Source organism: Vitis riparia, chromosome 16 (genome assembly GCF_004353265.1).
Source record: "Vitis riparia cultivar Riparia Gloire de Montpellier isolate 1030 chromosome 16, EGFV_Vit.rip_1.0, whole genome shotgun sequence".
NCBI lineage: Eukaryota > Viridiplantae > Streptophyta > Magnoliopsida > Vitales > Vitaceae > Vitis > Vitis riparia.
Window position 1 is genome coordinate 17943023 of NC_048446.1, and position 17829 is coordinate 17960851.

Sequence of the window (17829 nt, forward strand, 5' to 3'; positions counted from 1 at the left end):
AATATATAATTAAATTAATTAGAGACATATTTTATAATTTATTCTTTATATAGAAGAGTTAGAATAAATGAAATAAATTTGAAATATCATACAAAAATAATTTATTGATTTTAAATATCATTTTTATTTTAAATTACTCTTTATATAGAAGAATTAAAATAAATGAAATAAATTTGAAATATCATATAAAAATAATTTATTAATTTTAAATATCATTTTTATTTTAATGTATAATTAAATTAATTAGATACATATATTTTATAATTTACTCTTTATATGGAAGAGTTAGAATAAATGAAATAAATTTGAAATATCATACAAAAATAATTTATTGATCCTTAAATATCATTTTTTTTTCTTTTACCTTTTTTTCTTGCAATCTTTGCTCCCTAATTTTTTCATGAATTTTTCTCTCAAACTTAACATAAAAGTAGATGTGTATCATGAACTTATAATGCATCCTTGCAAATTTATATTGCATAGTAGAGATAACAAGATTTTCTTTTGTTGCTGTGAATATATATATATATATATATATATATATATATATAGCTAGGATGGATGGTGGTGCTTTATCCCCATCACCATTGAAGTATTTATACAAGTGGCCGGCACTTGGGAGGAGCACAAGCTTTTCAAAGCAAAGGAAATCTTTTTCAGATAATTAATAATCGAAGTAAAGAGAGATCTTGATCACAAGTCTTGAAAGCTTGTTTCCATGCGTTTACCCCCTGGTCTAAGTCCACATGTTTGGACGGTGTCCAACTAAGACCACATGTTTGAATGGTGTTCAATTAATTGCTTTACTTTATTGTTTCCTTCGAGTGGCAGTCCATTTGGACAAATTCAAAGGAGCCTTACGTTTTTGTCTTACATTTTTGTCATGGAGGATGCAGAAAATGCATCAAAGTCATTGATATCGGAGGAAAATCATCTTCCGTGAAATAATAAAATATTGGTTAAAAGAAAAAACTGATCTTTGTGTTATCTGTGGAATTTTGACTGCACAAAACATGAGAGCCCTTGCAATGATTGTTATTTGTTGAAAGATGTTTCAAATTTCTACTTTGCATAAATATTTTTTTTGTAAAAAATATTTTTTTATACCCATATCTCACTGTAATATTAGATTTTAATATAAAATAAATAAAAATGTTAACAATATATTTATTAATATTTTAGATTATGAAAAGAAAAAGTTATGAAATAAAGATGAACCGTAAATATCGTACCCAGTGCATAAAAAATGAGAGGATGTATGGGAGACACGTAGGGGAGAAATAAACTGCATTTGGTTTTGACATCCCTAATATTTTTTTGTAATACAGTGGAAGGAATCTAACTTTTGGATTGCTTTATATCCGCTGGCGCAGCAATGTACGTATTTCTTCTTTGAACTCTTCCTCTACTGGGTTGTTCAGAAGTCATGAGAAAAGCAATTCTAGGTGTTCTTTTGCTTTGGTTTCTGTGCTCAACAATTTTAAGGTCATGCAGGGCAAACAACTTGGTTTGTAATGAAAAGGAGAAACAAGCCCTTCTGAGCTTCAAACACGCTCTTCTTGACCCTGCAAACCAGCTGTCTTCTTGGTCTATTAAAGAAGACTGTTGTGGATGGCGAGGAGTCCACTGCAGCAATGTCACTGCTCGAGTTCTCAAGCTCGAACTTGCTGATATGAATTTGGGAGGTGAGATTAGTCCTGCTTTGCTCAAATTAGAATTTTTGGATCACTTAGACTTGAGCTCGAATGATTTTAAAGGTTCTCCAATTCCAAGTTTCCTGGGTTCCATGGGGAGTTTGAGATATCTTGACCTCTCCTATGCTGGATTTGGTGGACTAGTCCCTCATCAGCTTGGAAATCTCTCGACTCTTCGTCACCTGGATCTGGGAGGTTACAATAGGCTGTACGTTGAGAATCTTGGTTGGATTTCTCATCTTGTTTTTTTGAAGTACCTAGGCATGGATCGGGTCGACCTTCACAGGGAAGTCCATTGGCTTGAATCTGTGTCTATGTTCCCTTCTCTTTCAGAGCTGCACTTGTCCGATTGTGAACTTGATAGCAATATGACTTCATCTCTCGGGTATGACAATTTCACATCTCTCACAGTCCTCGATCTTTCTGAGAACAAAATCAATCAAGAAATGCCAAATTGGTTGTTTAATCTCAGTAGTCTTGCTTTTTTAATTCTATCAGAAAATCAATTCAAGGGGCAAATTCCAGAGTCCTTGGGCCACTTTAAATATCTAGAAGATCTTGATCTTTTTTCTAATTCCTTTCATGGCCCTATTCCTACATCCATAGGAAACTTATCCTCCTTAAGGGCATTAAATCTTTATGCTAATGGGTTAAATGGTTCTCTTCCTACGAGTATGGGGCGTCTTTCAAATTTGATGTCCTTGGCTCTGGGATATGACTCCTTGACCGGTGCTGTATCAGAAGCACATTTTACAACACTTTCAAAATTGAAGGTAGTACAGATATCAGAGACATCCTTCTTTTTCAATGTGAAATCCAACTGGACTCCTCCTTTTCAGCTTCAATTTCTGTTAATTTCTTCCTGCAAGATAGGTCCCAAGTTTCCGGCATGGCTACAGACCCAAAAGTCTCTTTCCTATCTAGACTTTTCTGGGTCAGGAATTGAGGACACAGCTCCGAACTGGTTCTGGAAATTCGCTTCATACATCGATCAGATCCATCTCTCTAATAACCGGATATCTGGGGACTTACCCCAAGTTGTACTAAACAATACTATCATCGATTTGAGTTCTAATTGCTTCTCAGGTCGGTTGCCACGTCTCTCTCCGAATGTTGTTGTGTTGAATATTGCTAACAATTCATTCTCGGGACAGATTTCCCCTTTCATGTGCCAAAAGATGAATGGAAGAAGTAAATTGGAGGTCCTTGACGTATCAATTAATGCTTTATCAGGGGAACTTTCTGATTGTTGGATGCATTGGCCGTCTCTTACTCATGTAAGCCTGGGAAGCAACAATCTATCTGGTAAAATCCCCAATTCCATGGGTTCTTTGGTTGGACTTAAAGCATTGAGCTTGCACAACAATTCCTTCTATGGAGATGTACCTTCATCACTAGAGAACTGCAAGGTTTTGGGGCTGATAAATCTAAGTGACAATAAATTTTCAGGGATTATACCCAGGTGGATTGTTGAGAGGACAACTCTAATGGTTATCCATTTAAGATCCAATAAATTCAACGGCATTATTCCTCCACAAATATGCCAACTTTCTTCTCTTATAGTATTGAATTTCGCTGATAATAATCTATCAGGAGAGATACCGAAGTGCTTGAATAATTTCAGTGCTATGGCTGAAGGACCTATCCGGGGTCAGTATGATATTTGGTATGATGCTTTGGAAGCAGACTACGATTATGAATCTTACATGGTAAGTCTTGTTTTAGATATAAAGGGGAGGGAATCAGAGTATAAAGAGATTCTTAAATATGTTAGGGCCATCGACCTTTCAAGTAACAATTTATCAGGATCAATCCCAGTTGAAATCTTTAGTCTCTCCGGATTGCAATTTCTAAACTTATCTTGCAATCATTTAAGGGGAATGATATCAGCGAAAATTGGAGGCATGGAATACTTAGAATCTTTGGATCTCTCTAGAAACCGTCTTTCAGGTGAAATTCCTCAAAGCATTGCCAATTTAACATTTCTTAGTCATCTGAACGTGTCGTACAACAATTTTTCTGGAAGAATTCCTTCAAGCACCCAGCTTCAAAGCTTGGATCCGCTTTCTTTCTTTGGCAATGCTGAACTGTGTGGAGCCCCTCTTACCAAAAACTGCACAAAAGATGAAGAGCCTCAAGATACAAACACCGATGAAGAAAGTGGAGAACATCCTGAAATCGCATGGTTTTACATTGGCATGGGAACGGGATTTGTTGTGGGGTTCTGGGGAGTTTGTGGAGCTCTCATTTTCAAAAGAGCTTGGAGGCATGCTTATTTTCGGGTTCTTGATGACATGAAAGACAGGGTCTATGTGGTTATAGCATTAAGGTTGAAATGGTTGCAAAACAACCTGAGAAGATACTTTCTCGGTAAGGGAAAAAAACATATTTTCATTACCTCATGTAAAGTTTTGCATCAAATTCAATTTTTCTCTAAACACTCATTTGTTCTTGTTGATGCTGTAGGTTCTGCCATTTTATCCCTGTTTCATCGTGTACTTAATTGAATGTATTTGTCTCAGATGACATGAATTTTGTTTTTGACAGATTTACGATGTTTAAGGGGTCGCAGCGAAAGAGAGAAGGTAATGGATGGTGGTGGAACTTGAAGAAACCGGGGAAAACATTCCAGGTGGATGTCTTCTTAACCCTCTAACCCGATATTTTCTTATTGTACTAGTGTTCCGATGCCTCTAAAATGAAAGAAGAGGAGAAGATTGAAGAAGAGAAGTAACTTGTCATTTCAAAATTTGTATTATTCCATTGCCAAACTAAACCTTTCTATTAGTTCATTATAACCTGGTTTTAAATATTTGCAGGGAGCACCTGCATAACCTCATCAAGTTGACATGTTTCCACAACTTCAGTACTGAGACGCCTAAAGATTTTGTTCTCAAGTCTGCAGCATTTAGAATTGCTCTTCTAATTATCAACTTGGTGGTGTTGTTATGGATATTATACTTTATTCTATGTTATTTGCTGTTATGTACGTTATACTAGCTAAGTTACTTCTTGTTATATATCATCATAAGATGAGCATTCAGATATTTTCATAGATATCATTTGCAGGTATTTCAGCTAATAAAACAGCCACTTAGAAGTTTCCAAATCATAATGAATCAGTTTTGCTAGAAATAGAGTAACAAAGAGCAAAATGAGGAAACTAAGATGGTGGTGCTTTAGCTCCATCCCCATTGAAATGTTAATAGAATTGGGATTTGGGGGAAGCACAAGCTTAATTTTCAAAGCCAAGGAAATCTTTTTCAGATATTAAATTATTGAAGTAAAGAGAGATCTTCACAAGTCTTGATAGTTTGTTTCCTAGCGTTTACCCGATGGTCTAAGTCCACAAATTTGAATGGTACTCAAAGACTTTCGAGATCAGTTGATTGACTTTATTGTTCTCTTTGAGCGGCAGTCCAACATTTGGACAAATCCAAAGGAGCCTTAAGTGCCTTTTTTTATTAATTTTTTTTTTAACATTTATGTCGTGGAGAACGCAGAAAATGCATCAAAGTCATTGATATGAAAACCCAGCCATTGACCCAATGTCTTGCAACTTGGAGGCAAAACACTTAAAAAAGTACATATTGGATTAACAAAATATAGGAGGAAAATCATTTTCCATGAAATAGTATATATTGGTAAAAAGAAAAAACAGATTTTTTATGTTACCTGTGGGGTTTTGATTGCAGAAAACATGAGCTTGTAACCATAAGGAGCCCTTGAATTATATTCTATATATGCCTATGCTTCTTTTGGGGTCAGTTGATTAACTTTAGGTTAAATCTAGTTTTTGAAAATTTTGAGGGAAAATGTGAGGGAAAGAAAATAAAGAGGAAAAAATTATAATTCTATGCCCAAAAATATACCTTATCAAACCATAACTCTTAAGTAATCAATTATATGAACTCAACGGCCCCCCACTTGTTTTAAACATTGATTATATGACATTAAATTCTTGCATTTTGGAGCACAATTTCTCCCTTGGTAAAAGTCATATTTATGGAGGTCTTGGTAAGTTTGTCTCCATGTGTTTACCATGAACCATAAGTCCTTGTATTTGATAGTAGTGAAGACTTTGGGGTTAGTTGATTAACTTTATGCTAGGTTTGGTTTTTGGAAAATTTGAGAGGTAATGCATAGGAAATAAATATAAGGGGAAAAAATTGTCATTCTAAACCCAGAAATCTGCATTAGCAAACCCATAGCTTTCAAGTAATCAACTATATGAACTCAAAGGGCCCCTCCACTTGTTTTAAACATCAATTATATGGCATTAAATTCTTGCATTTTGGATTGCTTGGCATAAGTCATCTTTGTGGAGGTCTTAGGAAGTTTGTCTCCATGCGTTTATCGTGAACTATAAATCGTTGTATTTTATTATAGTAAAGACTTTTGGGATCAGTTTGAATGACTTTAAGGTTAAGTTTGATTTTTGGAAAATTTGAGGGAGAATGGGAGGGAAATAAAATAGTGAGGGGAATTGTCATTTTGCGTCATCTTTATGGAAGTCTTAGGAAGTTTGTCTTCATGTGTTTACCATGAACTACAAGTCCTTGTATTTGATAATTGTGAAGACTTTTGGATTAGTTGATTAACTTTAGGTTAGGTATGGTTTTTGGAAAACTTGAGAGGGCATTGGAAATAAATACAAAGAAAAAAAATTGTCATTCTAAACCTAGAAATTTGCATTAGAAAACCCATAGCTTTGAAGTAATCAACTATATGAACTTAAAGGCCCCTCCACTTGTTTTAAACATGTATTGTGTGGCATTAAAATATTATATTTTGGATCACAATTTCTTCCTTGGCATAAGTCATCTTTATGGAGGTCTTGGGCAGTTGGTCTCTATGCATTTACCATGAACTATAAGTCCTTGCATTTGATAATAGTGAAGACTTGGCGTTCAGTTGATTAACTTTAGGCTAAGTTTGGTTTTTGAAAAATTTGAGGGAGAATGGAAGGGAAAGAAATTAGTGAGGAAAAATTGTCATTTTACGTTAGCAAACCACAACTTTTAAGTAATCAATTATATGAACTCAAAAGGCCCCTCTACTTGTTTTAAACATTGATTGTATGTCATTAAATTCTTGCATTTTGGATCCCAGTTTCTCCCTTGGCATGAGTCATCTTTTTTGAGGTCTTGTAAAATTTGTCTTGATGCATTTACATGGACTATAAGTCCTTGTATTTGGATAATAGTGAAGATTTTGGGGGGCAATTGATTACCTTTAGGCTAAGTTTGGTTTTTGTAAAATTTAAGGGAGAATGTGAAGGAAAGAAAATAAAGAGGAAAATATAAGGAAAGAAAAAGTGAAAAAAAAAATTGAAACCAATTAATTATTTTAGAAAGTTAATTTCATTCATCTTCTCTATGGTTTTGGATGGAACATCTAACCCTTATTGGTTTAAAATTTCATCAAATACCTCTTATATTTTTTTCATTTATTATTTTTATTCACCTCATCTTTTATTGAAAATAAGAGAAGTATTTGATAAAATTCAAACCAATGGGGTCAAATGATTTTCTTTTATTTTTTCATCGTAAAACTAAATACAAAAATTAGTTTCCTTAATATTTTTGCTCCTATCAAGGAAGCACGAACAACCTTTAACAAGTGCCGATTTTTCCATTCAGCGACTCCATTTTGCTAGGGTGTATTGGAACAAGTAGTCTGATGAATGATGCCATGTTCTTCCAAATACTTTTGAAGATCAGAACTTTGATATTCTCCACCATTATCACTACGCAAATCCCGAACCTTTGCATTGTACTGAGTTTCAATCATTTTATGAAAATTTTGAAACAACAAGTTCACTTCATCTTTGGTCTTCATCAAGCATAACCATGTCATTCTGGTACAATCATCAATAAAAGTAACAAATCAACGTGAGCCACTCAAAGTTGGGACTTTGGATGGGCCTAAACATTAGAATGTATAACCATAAAAGGAAGCGGACTTTTATTCAAAATTAACGGAAACGAAGCACGATGGTTTTTAGCCAATTCACAAATATCATAACGGAACCAGAAATATCACTCTTTGCAAACAAACTAGGAAACAATTTTTTTAAATAACCAAAGGAAGCATGTCCCAGACGTCGATGCCACAACCAAATTTCAGACTTTTTCTTCTCCTCCTCAAATCCATCTGCCATCAAGGCTTGTTGTAACTTATTTGAATCCTTTGAATGCAAGTCCAAGTAATAGAGTTTTCCCCGCTTAATACCACAACCAATTGTCTATCTTGTTTGGATGTCCTTAATCACACAAAATTCAGGCAAAAAAATGACAATACAAGATAAGACTGCAGTGATTTGAGAAACTAATAAAAGATTGTAATCTAGAGATGGAACAACTAAAACAGAATCCAAATTCAAAGTATCAGTAAGAGTTAAGGATCCTTCCCCAATGACTGGGGTTGTGTTACCATTGGCTGTGGAAACAATTTTTTGTGAGGAAGGTCTAAGGGGTGAAACCTGTTTAGAAATCAAAAGTCATATGATCTGTAGTATCAGAATCAATTATCAATGCACTATTAATAACAGGTGTAAAAGTATTTAAAAACTTACCACCATGATTTGTAGCGGCTACCAATGCAGAGGCTTTTTAGCAACATTAGCCTTTGTTTTTATTTCGGCAACAGTTACAATCTAGGTTTTCTTGGAATCCTTATTCCGTTGATCATGATTATTATCAATAATAACAAAGTGGTGATAGCCTAACATGATCTAAAGGTCCATGGTTCGAACCCTTGGTTCCCTCATTGTTTTCCTAGTCATACCAAGAGTCATTGCTTTGAAATTGTGGGATATCCAGACTGGTAAGATTAGTTTTATTGCAGTGAGTGCATTTGAGGTTGACTTATCAATATTAGGGCTTGTCTTAGGATGATTGATCGCTGTCGGACTACCATAGTGACAAAATATCCAGGATTTCAATTCTATGGCTCTGATACCATCTTCAAATTGATAAATGGTAGTTTTTTCATTTATTCTTTCATTCGTTCATGTATAGAATATATATAGAGGGTAATCACCATTCTAAGAATGGGAAAGAATGATATAAGGAAATAACAACTAATATCCTAATATCTCAATATTCCTAATATCTAAACATTCCTAATATTTCAATACTAAATGATACAAGGAAAGAATGATATAAGGAAAGCATTCCTAATATCTCAACAAAATGTCAATTGTTAAGAGTGTTTTTAAAGGAGATAGTTTTGATGTGGAAATGGAGAAAATTATAGCTTTCTAATAGTCAATTTGGAGGTGGGTTTTCATTTTGTTATTAAAAAAATAGTAAAGAAGATAAAATATAATTAAAATTAGTTAGAGATTTTGGTATTTTAAAATTATATACTCTTTATATAAAAAAGTTAGAATAAGTGTACCAATATTTAAAAAGAATTACAAATTGGGGGGAAGAAGTACCAAAAATTGTAAATTTTTCTTCAAATCAAACTATACTACCATATTAAACTATTAAATTTTCTAAAAGCTTAAATTTAAAGGATTTAGACTCAATATACATATCATACAACATTTAAAAATAATTTATTGATTTTAAATGTTATTTCATTTTCTTTTCCTTTTTTTTTTCCTTATTTTCTCTCTAATATAACTAAAAAGTAGATCTATATCATGAGCTTTATGCATCATTGTAAATCTATATTGCATGATAGAGGTAAAGGATTTTGTAAAAAGATTTTCTTTTGTGGGAAATTAATTAGCTATATAAAATTCAAAAATTATAAAATTGATTTGCAACAAAATTAGCTATTTTGTTTTAGAAAAAAATTCTAAAATAATTTGGAGCTATTAGGCTTAAATCCCATTTGAGCGTCATCTTTATCCATTTCTTGGATATTTTATTTTCTTTTCACCATTGAAAATCTTCCAATATAATCTTTCTAAATTACACATTTTTTTTCCTTAACTTTTTTAAATATTTTTTCATTAACAAAATATTTCAAATCAAGCAACTCTTCTACATAAGATTTACTAATTTTTAAGAATAATTTAAAACTAAAAAATTAATCCATTGTTCCTTATTTGGATTTTTTAACACTATCCATTCAGAATCAAGGACTTCATCAACGAATTGTGAATGATTTTTGATATGATGTTCTAGGACGAGACTTTGAATCGATGGCAAAATTTAAGCCTTCTAGAGGAGAAAGTTTATGGTGGACAACGGGATGGAAATTAGGCTAGAGCATTGATGAAATGATTGAATGGAGAGTTTTGTGTCCTTCAATAGATAGGCCTTTGAAGAGCAAGCTTTGATAACATAATGAATTTTGGAGATTTGAAAAATGAATGCAAGAATTATTGTTGCTTGTTATTTTATTCAAGTTTCTACATATTTTTTATATACCAAAATGCAATGGATAGAAAGTGAAAAGGAAGGAAGGATATGATTCTTGAGTTAAAATCATACCCATGATTTTAGGAATTGAAACTATAAGGAGATAATTAAGGAAATGATATGATTCTGAGTTGAAAATCATACCATGATTTTAGGAAATTGAACTACAAGGAGATAATTAAGGGATAGTCAAAAGGCTAGTTGGTTTCAACGGTCTTATGCTTGATTTTCTCGTTGATGTGTTGGTTTTCAATTAAAAATATAAAATAGTTTATAATTAAAATAATTAAATATATTGTTTGTTCATTGTTTTCTTGAACAATTTTTAAAAATAAGGAATGATTTTTAGACAAGTAGAAGTTGTTGTATTCATTTATTCTAAAAACAAACCAAAATATAGAAAAAAACTAATTTAAAAAGTACAAAAAGCAAATAAGTAGAATACAATTTTTTCCCTTTTTATTTTCTTCATAACCAATATTGAAATCTTCTAATATAAACTTTCTAAATTACACATCTTTTTTTGAATTTTCTTTAACTTTTTAAATGTTTTTTCATTAGCAAAAAATTTCAAATCAAGCAACTCTTATACATAATATTTACTAATTTTTAAAAATAATTTGAAACAAAAAAATAATCCAATTAATACTAAGAAAATTATAGAATATCAATCACTTTGTTATTTTTTTCATACATGATTATATTTTTTCAAAATTTTCACTAATAAAATATATTAGAAATCAAACATGATTTAACAAAAAAACTAAGTTATGAGTTTATTATTAAATTAATATTCATATTTTACTAAAAATGATTTATTTTTAAATTTATTAATAGTTACAAACCTATTTTTTATTTTAATAATAAAATCAAAATAAAAATTGTTTTGGAAAAAAATGGGTTTTTTTTTTATCCATAAGAATAATTTTTATTTAAGATAGAAAAAATGGTTTACTTTTTCTTTACCTACATATTTGAACACTTCAAAGTCATTTCCCAATTCCCTACTTGACGTTTGAATTAGATTCTAAAAGCGTAAACACGCAAATGGAATCTTGGATCTATTGGTGACTTGTTCCAAAAAGATTAAAATATATTTATTGAAATGAGGTTTTTGTTTTTTTTTTTATCCTTTGAAAAATGGTTTTAAAAATAATTGTAAAGCACCCTTATTTTTAGAAAATATCATTTTTTTAACATATTTTTTAAAATAAATTTAAGAATTCCTTTACTTTACCCATATATTCCATTAATGACTTTGCAGGCTTCAAAGTCATTATCCAACTTCTTGTTTGATTCCAAAAGCATAAAACACTGCCTCTCTAGGTTTCTACAATTAATTTTTTTGGATCTATTTGGATCTATTTTGCGGGATGAGAAGGAAGATTTTGGAGGTCATATAAATAACTAATAATCAAGTTTTCTCAAAAACATTTTGCTTCTTCCACAATAATTTTTTGAGAAGGCATTAGTGACAATAATTTTGTACATTTCATTTATTAGATTTTCACCTAAATTAAATTTTATTGATTTATTATTTATTTTTTTATTATTATTATTGCTTTGTATACATATAATACTACACTAATAATGTTTTTTTGAGCATTATTGTCTCTTTTAAATTATACATATTAATGAAAAATAATTTTGTTTTCATATTTTTGTTATATATTAGACAATACTAGGAATTGGGAAGACAAACAAACAAATTCATGATTTTATGTTTACTTTGTGAAGGAAGATACAAAAGATGAGAAATTAAAAAATGTTTAAAAACTAGTATATTTTCTAATGTTTATTCAAACTCCTGAATGTTAACTCCACCATTGAATTGGCTTCCAATGATTTTAATGCTATGCTTGGTTCTAAAAGAATACTAAGGAAAAAAAAAAAAAAAAAAAAGAAACTAAGTTCTACTTGGTTCTCGAAAAAAAATTGAAGTAAATTAAAAGAAAAATAAATAAAGAGGAAAAGTAGAAGGAAATAAAAAATAAAGAAAATAGAAAATTTAATTTAAAGTAAGTAAATTATTTTTATTAGCTATATATTTCCAATTTATTTAACTTATTTTAACTATTATATATAAAGATCAAATGATATGAAAATACATAAACTTTTAATTAATTTGAATTATATTTGATTTTATTTACTATGTTTTTATAGTAATCCAAAGATAAGAAAACATTTTCCTTATTTTTTTATAGTACTTTTCTAAAAATCAAACATAGGATAGAAAAAATGATTTAAGTGATTCAACTTTCTAAGTAAGTTTATGCTATGGTTGACTCATATGATATGGAAATTTTCACACGCTCAAAGTGGTATAAGTTGTATCCAAACTACTACATCATACCCCAAATCTAATATAAGATTTTTTTTTTAAAAAAAAATGAATATCAACAAATTATTTTAAAAAATTTATTATTATGTTTGGATTAGAAAAGTACTAAAAAAAAGGAAAAAAAAGAAAAAGAAAAATAATGTTTTCATATTTGGTTTCACTAAAAAGTATAAAAAGAAATTTTAAATTAGTTTCAAATTATTTAATCTTTGGATAGAAGAGGAAAAATAAGTAAAATAAATTTAAGAAACATATAAAAATAATTTATTAACTTTAAATATATATTTTATTTTCCTTCTATCTATTTCCTTACATTTTCCTCATAAATTTTCTGTGAATAAACATAACCAAAGTATTTAACAATTTATTGCTCAAATTGGCTGAGGATTTTTTATTTTTATTTATTTTAAACATTTAAGATGCTTTTTTTAAGCGATGACATAGTTTTAATATAACATTTGCAGAATATGGGACTAGACATGAGGCCAAACGCCCTTTAAATACTCCCACATGAGAGTAGGTAGTATGACCCTTGCTTTTCCTTGCCTGTGCTCTGCTTCTACTTCTGCAATCATGAGAAACTCCAATTCAATCATGGTGTTTCTCTTGTTAGCCATCTTAAGCTTATGCAAACCAAACTCCTTGGCCTGCAATGAAAAGGAGAAACAGGCCCTTCTCCGCTTCAAACAAGCTCTCACCGATCCTGCAAACAGCCTCTCTTCTTGGTCTCTCACTGAAGACTGTTGTGGATGGGCAGGTGTCCGCTGCAACAACGTGTCTGGTCGCGTAGTTGAGCTCCATCTCGGTAATACATACGACCCTTATGCTGTTAAATTCAATGGCAGGTCTGCTTTGAGAGGTGAGATTAGTCCTGCTTTGCTAGAGTTGGAACATTTGAATTTCTTGGATTTGAGCACAAATGATTTTGGAGGTGCTCCCATTCCTAGTTTCCTTGGCTCTATGAGGAGTCTAAGACATCTTGACCTCTGGGGTGCTTCATTTGGTGGCCTAATACCTCATCAGCTTGGAAATCTCTCAAGCCTTCGCCACCTCCACCTAGGAGGAAATTCTGGGCTTTATGTTGAGAATTTTAGTTGGATTTCTCTTCTTTCTTCCTTGGTATCCTTGGACATGACTTGGATTGACCTTCACAGGGATGCTCATTGGCTTGATTCTGTAAGTCTGCTCGCTTCCCTTTCAGAGCTAATCTTGTCCAATTGTCAACTTAATAACATGATTTCATCACTTGGGTATGTCAATTTTACATCTCTCACAGTCCTGTATCTTCCTTCTAACAACTTCAATCACAACATGCCAAGTTGGTTGTTTAATCTCAGTAGTCTTAGGTCTCTGGACCTGAGTGACAATTCTCTACAGGGTCAGATTCCGAGCACCATATCAAATCTTCAGAACATACACTATCTAAATTTATCGGTCAATATGTTAACAGGGCAAATTCCAGACTCTTCAGGGCAGCTCAAACATCTAACACTTGTTTCACTTTTTTCTAATTTCTTATGTGGCCCTATTCCTTCACGGTTGGGAAACCTATCATCCTTGTCTCGGCTATATCTTCATCAAAATAAGTTAGATGGCTCTATTCCTTCCTCGTTGGGAAACCTATCATCCTTGTCTTACTTATTTCTTTATAGTAATAAGTTAAATGGCACTGTTCCAAGGAATCTGGGACTTCTTTCAAATTTGGTGGTACTTTACATCGGAAACAACTCCATAGAAGGAACAGTATCGGAAGTACATTTTGCCAAACTCTCCAAGTTGAAGTACTTATACGCGTCTATGACATCTGTTGTATTCAATGTGAGCCGCGACTGGATTCCTCCTTTTCAGCTTAAATACTTAGGAATGCGTTTTTGCAAGATGGGTCCCAGGTTTCCTCTATGGCTACAAACACAAAGATCCCTTCAGATTTTAGATTTGTACGAGGCAGGAATTGTGGACACAGCTCCAAAGTGGTTCTGGAAGTGGGCTTCACATATTCGAATTATCTATCTTGATCATAACCAGATAAGTGGAGATTTATCCCAAGTTCTGCTAAATAGTACTGTATTCTCTGTACAGTCTAATTGCTTCACGGGTCAATTACCACATTTGTCACTCTTCAAATTGATGAATGACAGTTTTTCATTCATACTTTCTTTCGTTCATGTACAGAGTATATATAGAGGGTAATCACCATTCTAAGAATGGGAAAGGATGATACAAGGAAAGAATAATATAAGGAAATCACAACTAATATCCTAATATCTCAGCTTTCCTAATATCTCAATATTCCTAATATCTTAATATTTCTAATATTTCAATATTCATAATATCTCAACTCTAAATGATATAAGGAAAGAATGATATAAGGAAAGCATTCCTAATATCTCAACACTCCCCCTCAAGTTGGTGCATAGATGTCACACATGCCCAACTTGTCTAAAAATTTTGAGAATACTTGACTTGAGACAACTTTGGTGAGGATATCGGCTAACCAATCTTGCTTTCCACCTTGGATCAACTAAGGCTTCTTGCACACTTGGATGTAGGAAAGTTTTTCCCGTTCGGCAATATGCATCTCCACGAGTTGTGACCAAACGTCATAGTTTGATTCAGTCAAAATAATTCCTGGATTGAAAGTACCTTCAGATTGAAAAACAATAGTACTTTTTTTCACTCATTTTTTTTTCCTCTCTCACAAAGGAGGGACAATTGTTAGCCTTACGGCAAAATATCCAGGATTTCAGTTCCCTGGCTCTGATACCATCTTCAAATTGATGAATGACAGTTTTTCATTCATACTTTCTTTCGTTCATGTACAGAGTATATATAGAGGGTAATCACCATTCTAAGAATGGGAAAGGATGATACAAGGAAAGAATAATATAAGGAAATCACAACTAATATCCTAATATCTCAGCTTTCCTAATATCTCAATATTCCTAATATCTTAATATTTCTAATATTTCAATATTCATAATATCTCAACTCTAAATGATATAAGGAAAGAATGATATAAGGAAAGCATTCCTAATATCTCAACAGTCACCAAATGTTGTTGCGTTGCGTATGTCCAATAATTCATTATCCGGACAGATTTCCTCTTTCTTGTGCCAAAAGATGAATGCAAGAAGCAAACTGGAGATACTCAACATACCATATAACGCTTTGTCAGGGGAACTTCCTCATTGTTTGCTGCAGTGGCAATCTTTGACTCATTTAAACTTGGGAAGCAACAATCTATCAGGTAAAATTCCTGAATTGATTGGCTCTTTATTTTCTCTCAAGGCATTGCATTTGGACAATAATAGCTTTTCAGGAGGTATACCATTGTCACTCAGAAACTGCACATTTTTGGGCCTCATAGATTTTGCTGGAAATAAACTTACCGGAAACATACCTAGCTGGATAGGAGAAGAACACATCTAATGGTTCTACGGTTAAGATCCAATGAATTCTTTGGGGATATTCCTCCACAGATATGCCGACTTTCTTCTCTTATAGTACTGGATCTTGCTGATAACAGGTTATCTGGATTCATACCGAAGTGCTTGAAAAATATCAGTGCAATGGCTACAAGTCCCAGTCCAATTGATGATAAATTTAATGCTTTAAAATATCATATAATTTACATTCCATACACAGAGAATATTTTGTTGGTCATTAAAGGCAGGGAATCAAGATACTGTAGTATCCTTCCATTAGTGAGGATAGTCGACCTTTCAAGTAACAATTTGTCAGGAGGAATCCCTTCTGAAATCTCTAGTCTTTTTGGATTGCAGTCTTTGAACTTGTCTCGAAATAATTTAATGGGAAGGATACCAGAGAAAATCGGGGTTATTGGATATTTAGAGTCTCTAGATCTCTCGAACAACCATCTTTCGGGTGAAGTTCCTCAAAGCATCATTAATTTGACATTTCTTAGTCACTTGGACTTGTCATACAACAATTTCTCTGGAAGAATTCCTTCAAGCACACAGCTCCAGAGCTTTGATGCTCTTGATTTCATTGGCAACCCTGAACTTTGTGGAGCTCCTCTCTTGAAAACTGCACAGAGAATGAAAATCCGAATCCCAGTGATGAAAATGGAGACGGCTTCGAAAGATCATGGTTTTATATTGGTATGGCAACTGGATTCATAGTGAGCTTTTGGGGAGTCTCTGGTGCTCTTCTATGCAGGAGAGCTTGGAGGCATGCTTACTTCAAGTTCCTTGACAACATCAAAGACCGGGTTTATGTGGCAACAGTGCTAAAATTGAGCTGGCTCCGCTACCATTTCAGAAGATACCGCATCAGTAAGTGAAAGATATAGATTTTCCATCTTCCTCTCATTCATTTATTCAAATGCTTCAGCAGAGTACTTTGTTCTCAAATACAAACACTAACCTACTATGACCAAATTTCAGGAATAAAATGGAATTCGATTTTGACAGGTTTGAGATGTCCAAGGATCTGCAAACAGCAAAGAATGGAGGAAAGAGGTAGTGGTGAATCTTAAGAAAAACATGTCCAGGTGAAGTGCCTTCTTAGCTCTTAATCTAGACCTGCCACTTGCTTGTTATATATAGTAGTCTTCCAAAGATTTTAAGCTCACTAAATGATCTATGACTTACAGGTATTTTTCATCAGCATATGCAAAAGGATAATGCTCACAGAATAGGAGGGGATAGGTGAAAGATCATGGAGAAGAACTATATATATATAATAATATATATGATGGAATCGGTGTAACCACTTGGAATATTTTCTTCTGAACATTCATCATGGCTCATCCCTAAGAATGTCAATCATATAATAGACATGCTCTACATATTATAGTTGTTTAAGCTTGTTCCAAAGATGTTTCAGGGTGCAGGACATACTTCAATGGCGTGGTGGAAAGATATGTACTCAAGCGGAATGTACTTGGAATTGCTGTAATTTATCAACTTTATTGATGTTCTTGTTCATCATGATGTAGTTGCTACTCTTTTATTTCCTGTTGTATCCTAATCACTGCTACTTGGTCATGGGTTGTTGTATCATAATAAAGTCAACAGTGTGTGTGTTTTAACGTAATATTCTAAGGTACCAACTTCATACCTTATTAAACTTGCAATTCTAGCCCTTCAATTAATAAAAGACCCTTCAGTAGTTGTGTTCAACCATAATGTCAGTTGCTTGCCATTTTAATGTGAGGTGAAGCTAAGACCCAGGGGCAATAACATTTTATTTCTCTTATTTTGTCTTTAGGTTCCATTTGGATGGATTCTTTTTTCTTTTTTCTTTTTTAATTTTTCTTAATTTGTCATCATTAAAATTAGCAATGTATCATTTTGAATATATAGAATTATATATATTCAACTAAATACAAATAAAGACAAAACATTTTAAAATATGAACAAAATAAAGTTACACATTCACAATTTCATAA

At 32.5% G+C, this 17829-nt stretch overlaps 2 protein-coding genes across 2 annotated transcripts; both read left to right on the top strand.

Moving 5' to 3' along the window:
• Positions 1-1352: 1352 nt before the first annotated feature.
• On the top strand, positions 1353-4741 carry LOC117932997 (receptor-like protein EIX2). Its single transcript, XM_034854344.1, has 3 exons — positions 1353-4064; positions 4242-4326; positions 4514-4741. The coding sequence occupies exons 1-2, from the start codon at positions 1427-1429 to the stop codon at positions 4301-4303; spliced, it is 2700 nt and encodes an 899-aa protein (XP_034710235.1). The 5' UTR covers positions 1353-1426; the 3' UTR covers positions 4304-4326; positions 4514-4741.
• An 8200-nt stretch (positions 4742-12941) lies between these two features.
• On the top strand, positions 12942-16914 carry LOC117933350 (receptor-like protein EIX2). Its single transcript, XM_034854713.1, has 4 exons — positions 12942-13592; positions 15896-16542; positions 16596-16711; positions 16850-16914. Exons 1-4 carry the CDS (start codon positions 12942-12944, stop codon positions 16912-16914), a joined length of 1479 nt encoding a protein of 492 aa, XP_034710604.1.
• The last annotated feature ends 915 nt before the right edge of the window (positions 16915-17829 follow it).

Excerpts from the sequence above, each read along its gene's own strand:
- LOC117932997 (XM_034854344.1), top strand. The coding sequence starts at position 1,427 with ATGAGAAAAGCAATTCTAGGTGTTCTTTTGCTTTGGTTTCTGTGCTCA. Across the intron at positions 4,065-4,241 it reads CCTGAGAAGATACTTTCTCG|ATTTACGATGTTTAAGGGGT; the intron begins GTAAGGGAAAAA and ends TGTTTTTGACAG.
- LOC117933350 (XM_034854713.1), top strand. The coding sequence starts at position 12,942 with ATGACCCTTGCTTTTCCTTGCCTGTGCTCTGCTTCTACTTCTGCAATC. Across the intron at positions 13,593-15,895 it reads ATGCTCATTGGCTTGATTCT|ATATGCCGACTTTCTTCTCT; the intron begins GTAAGTCTGCTC and ends ATTCCTCCACAG. Across the intron at positions 16,543-16,595 it reads CATGGTTTTATATTGGTATG|GAGAGCTTGGAGGCATGCTT; the intron begins GCAACTGGATTC and ends TCTTCTATGCAG.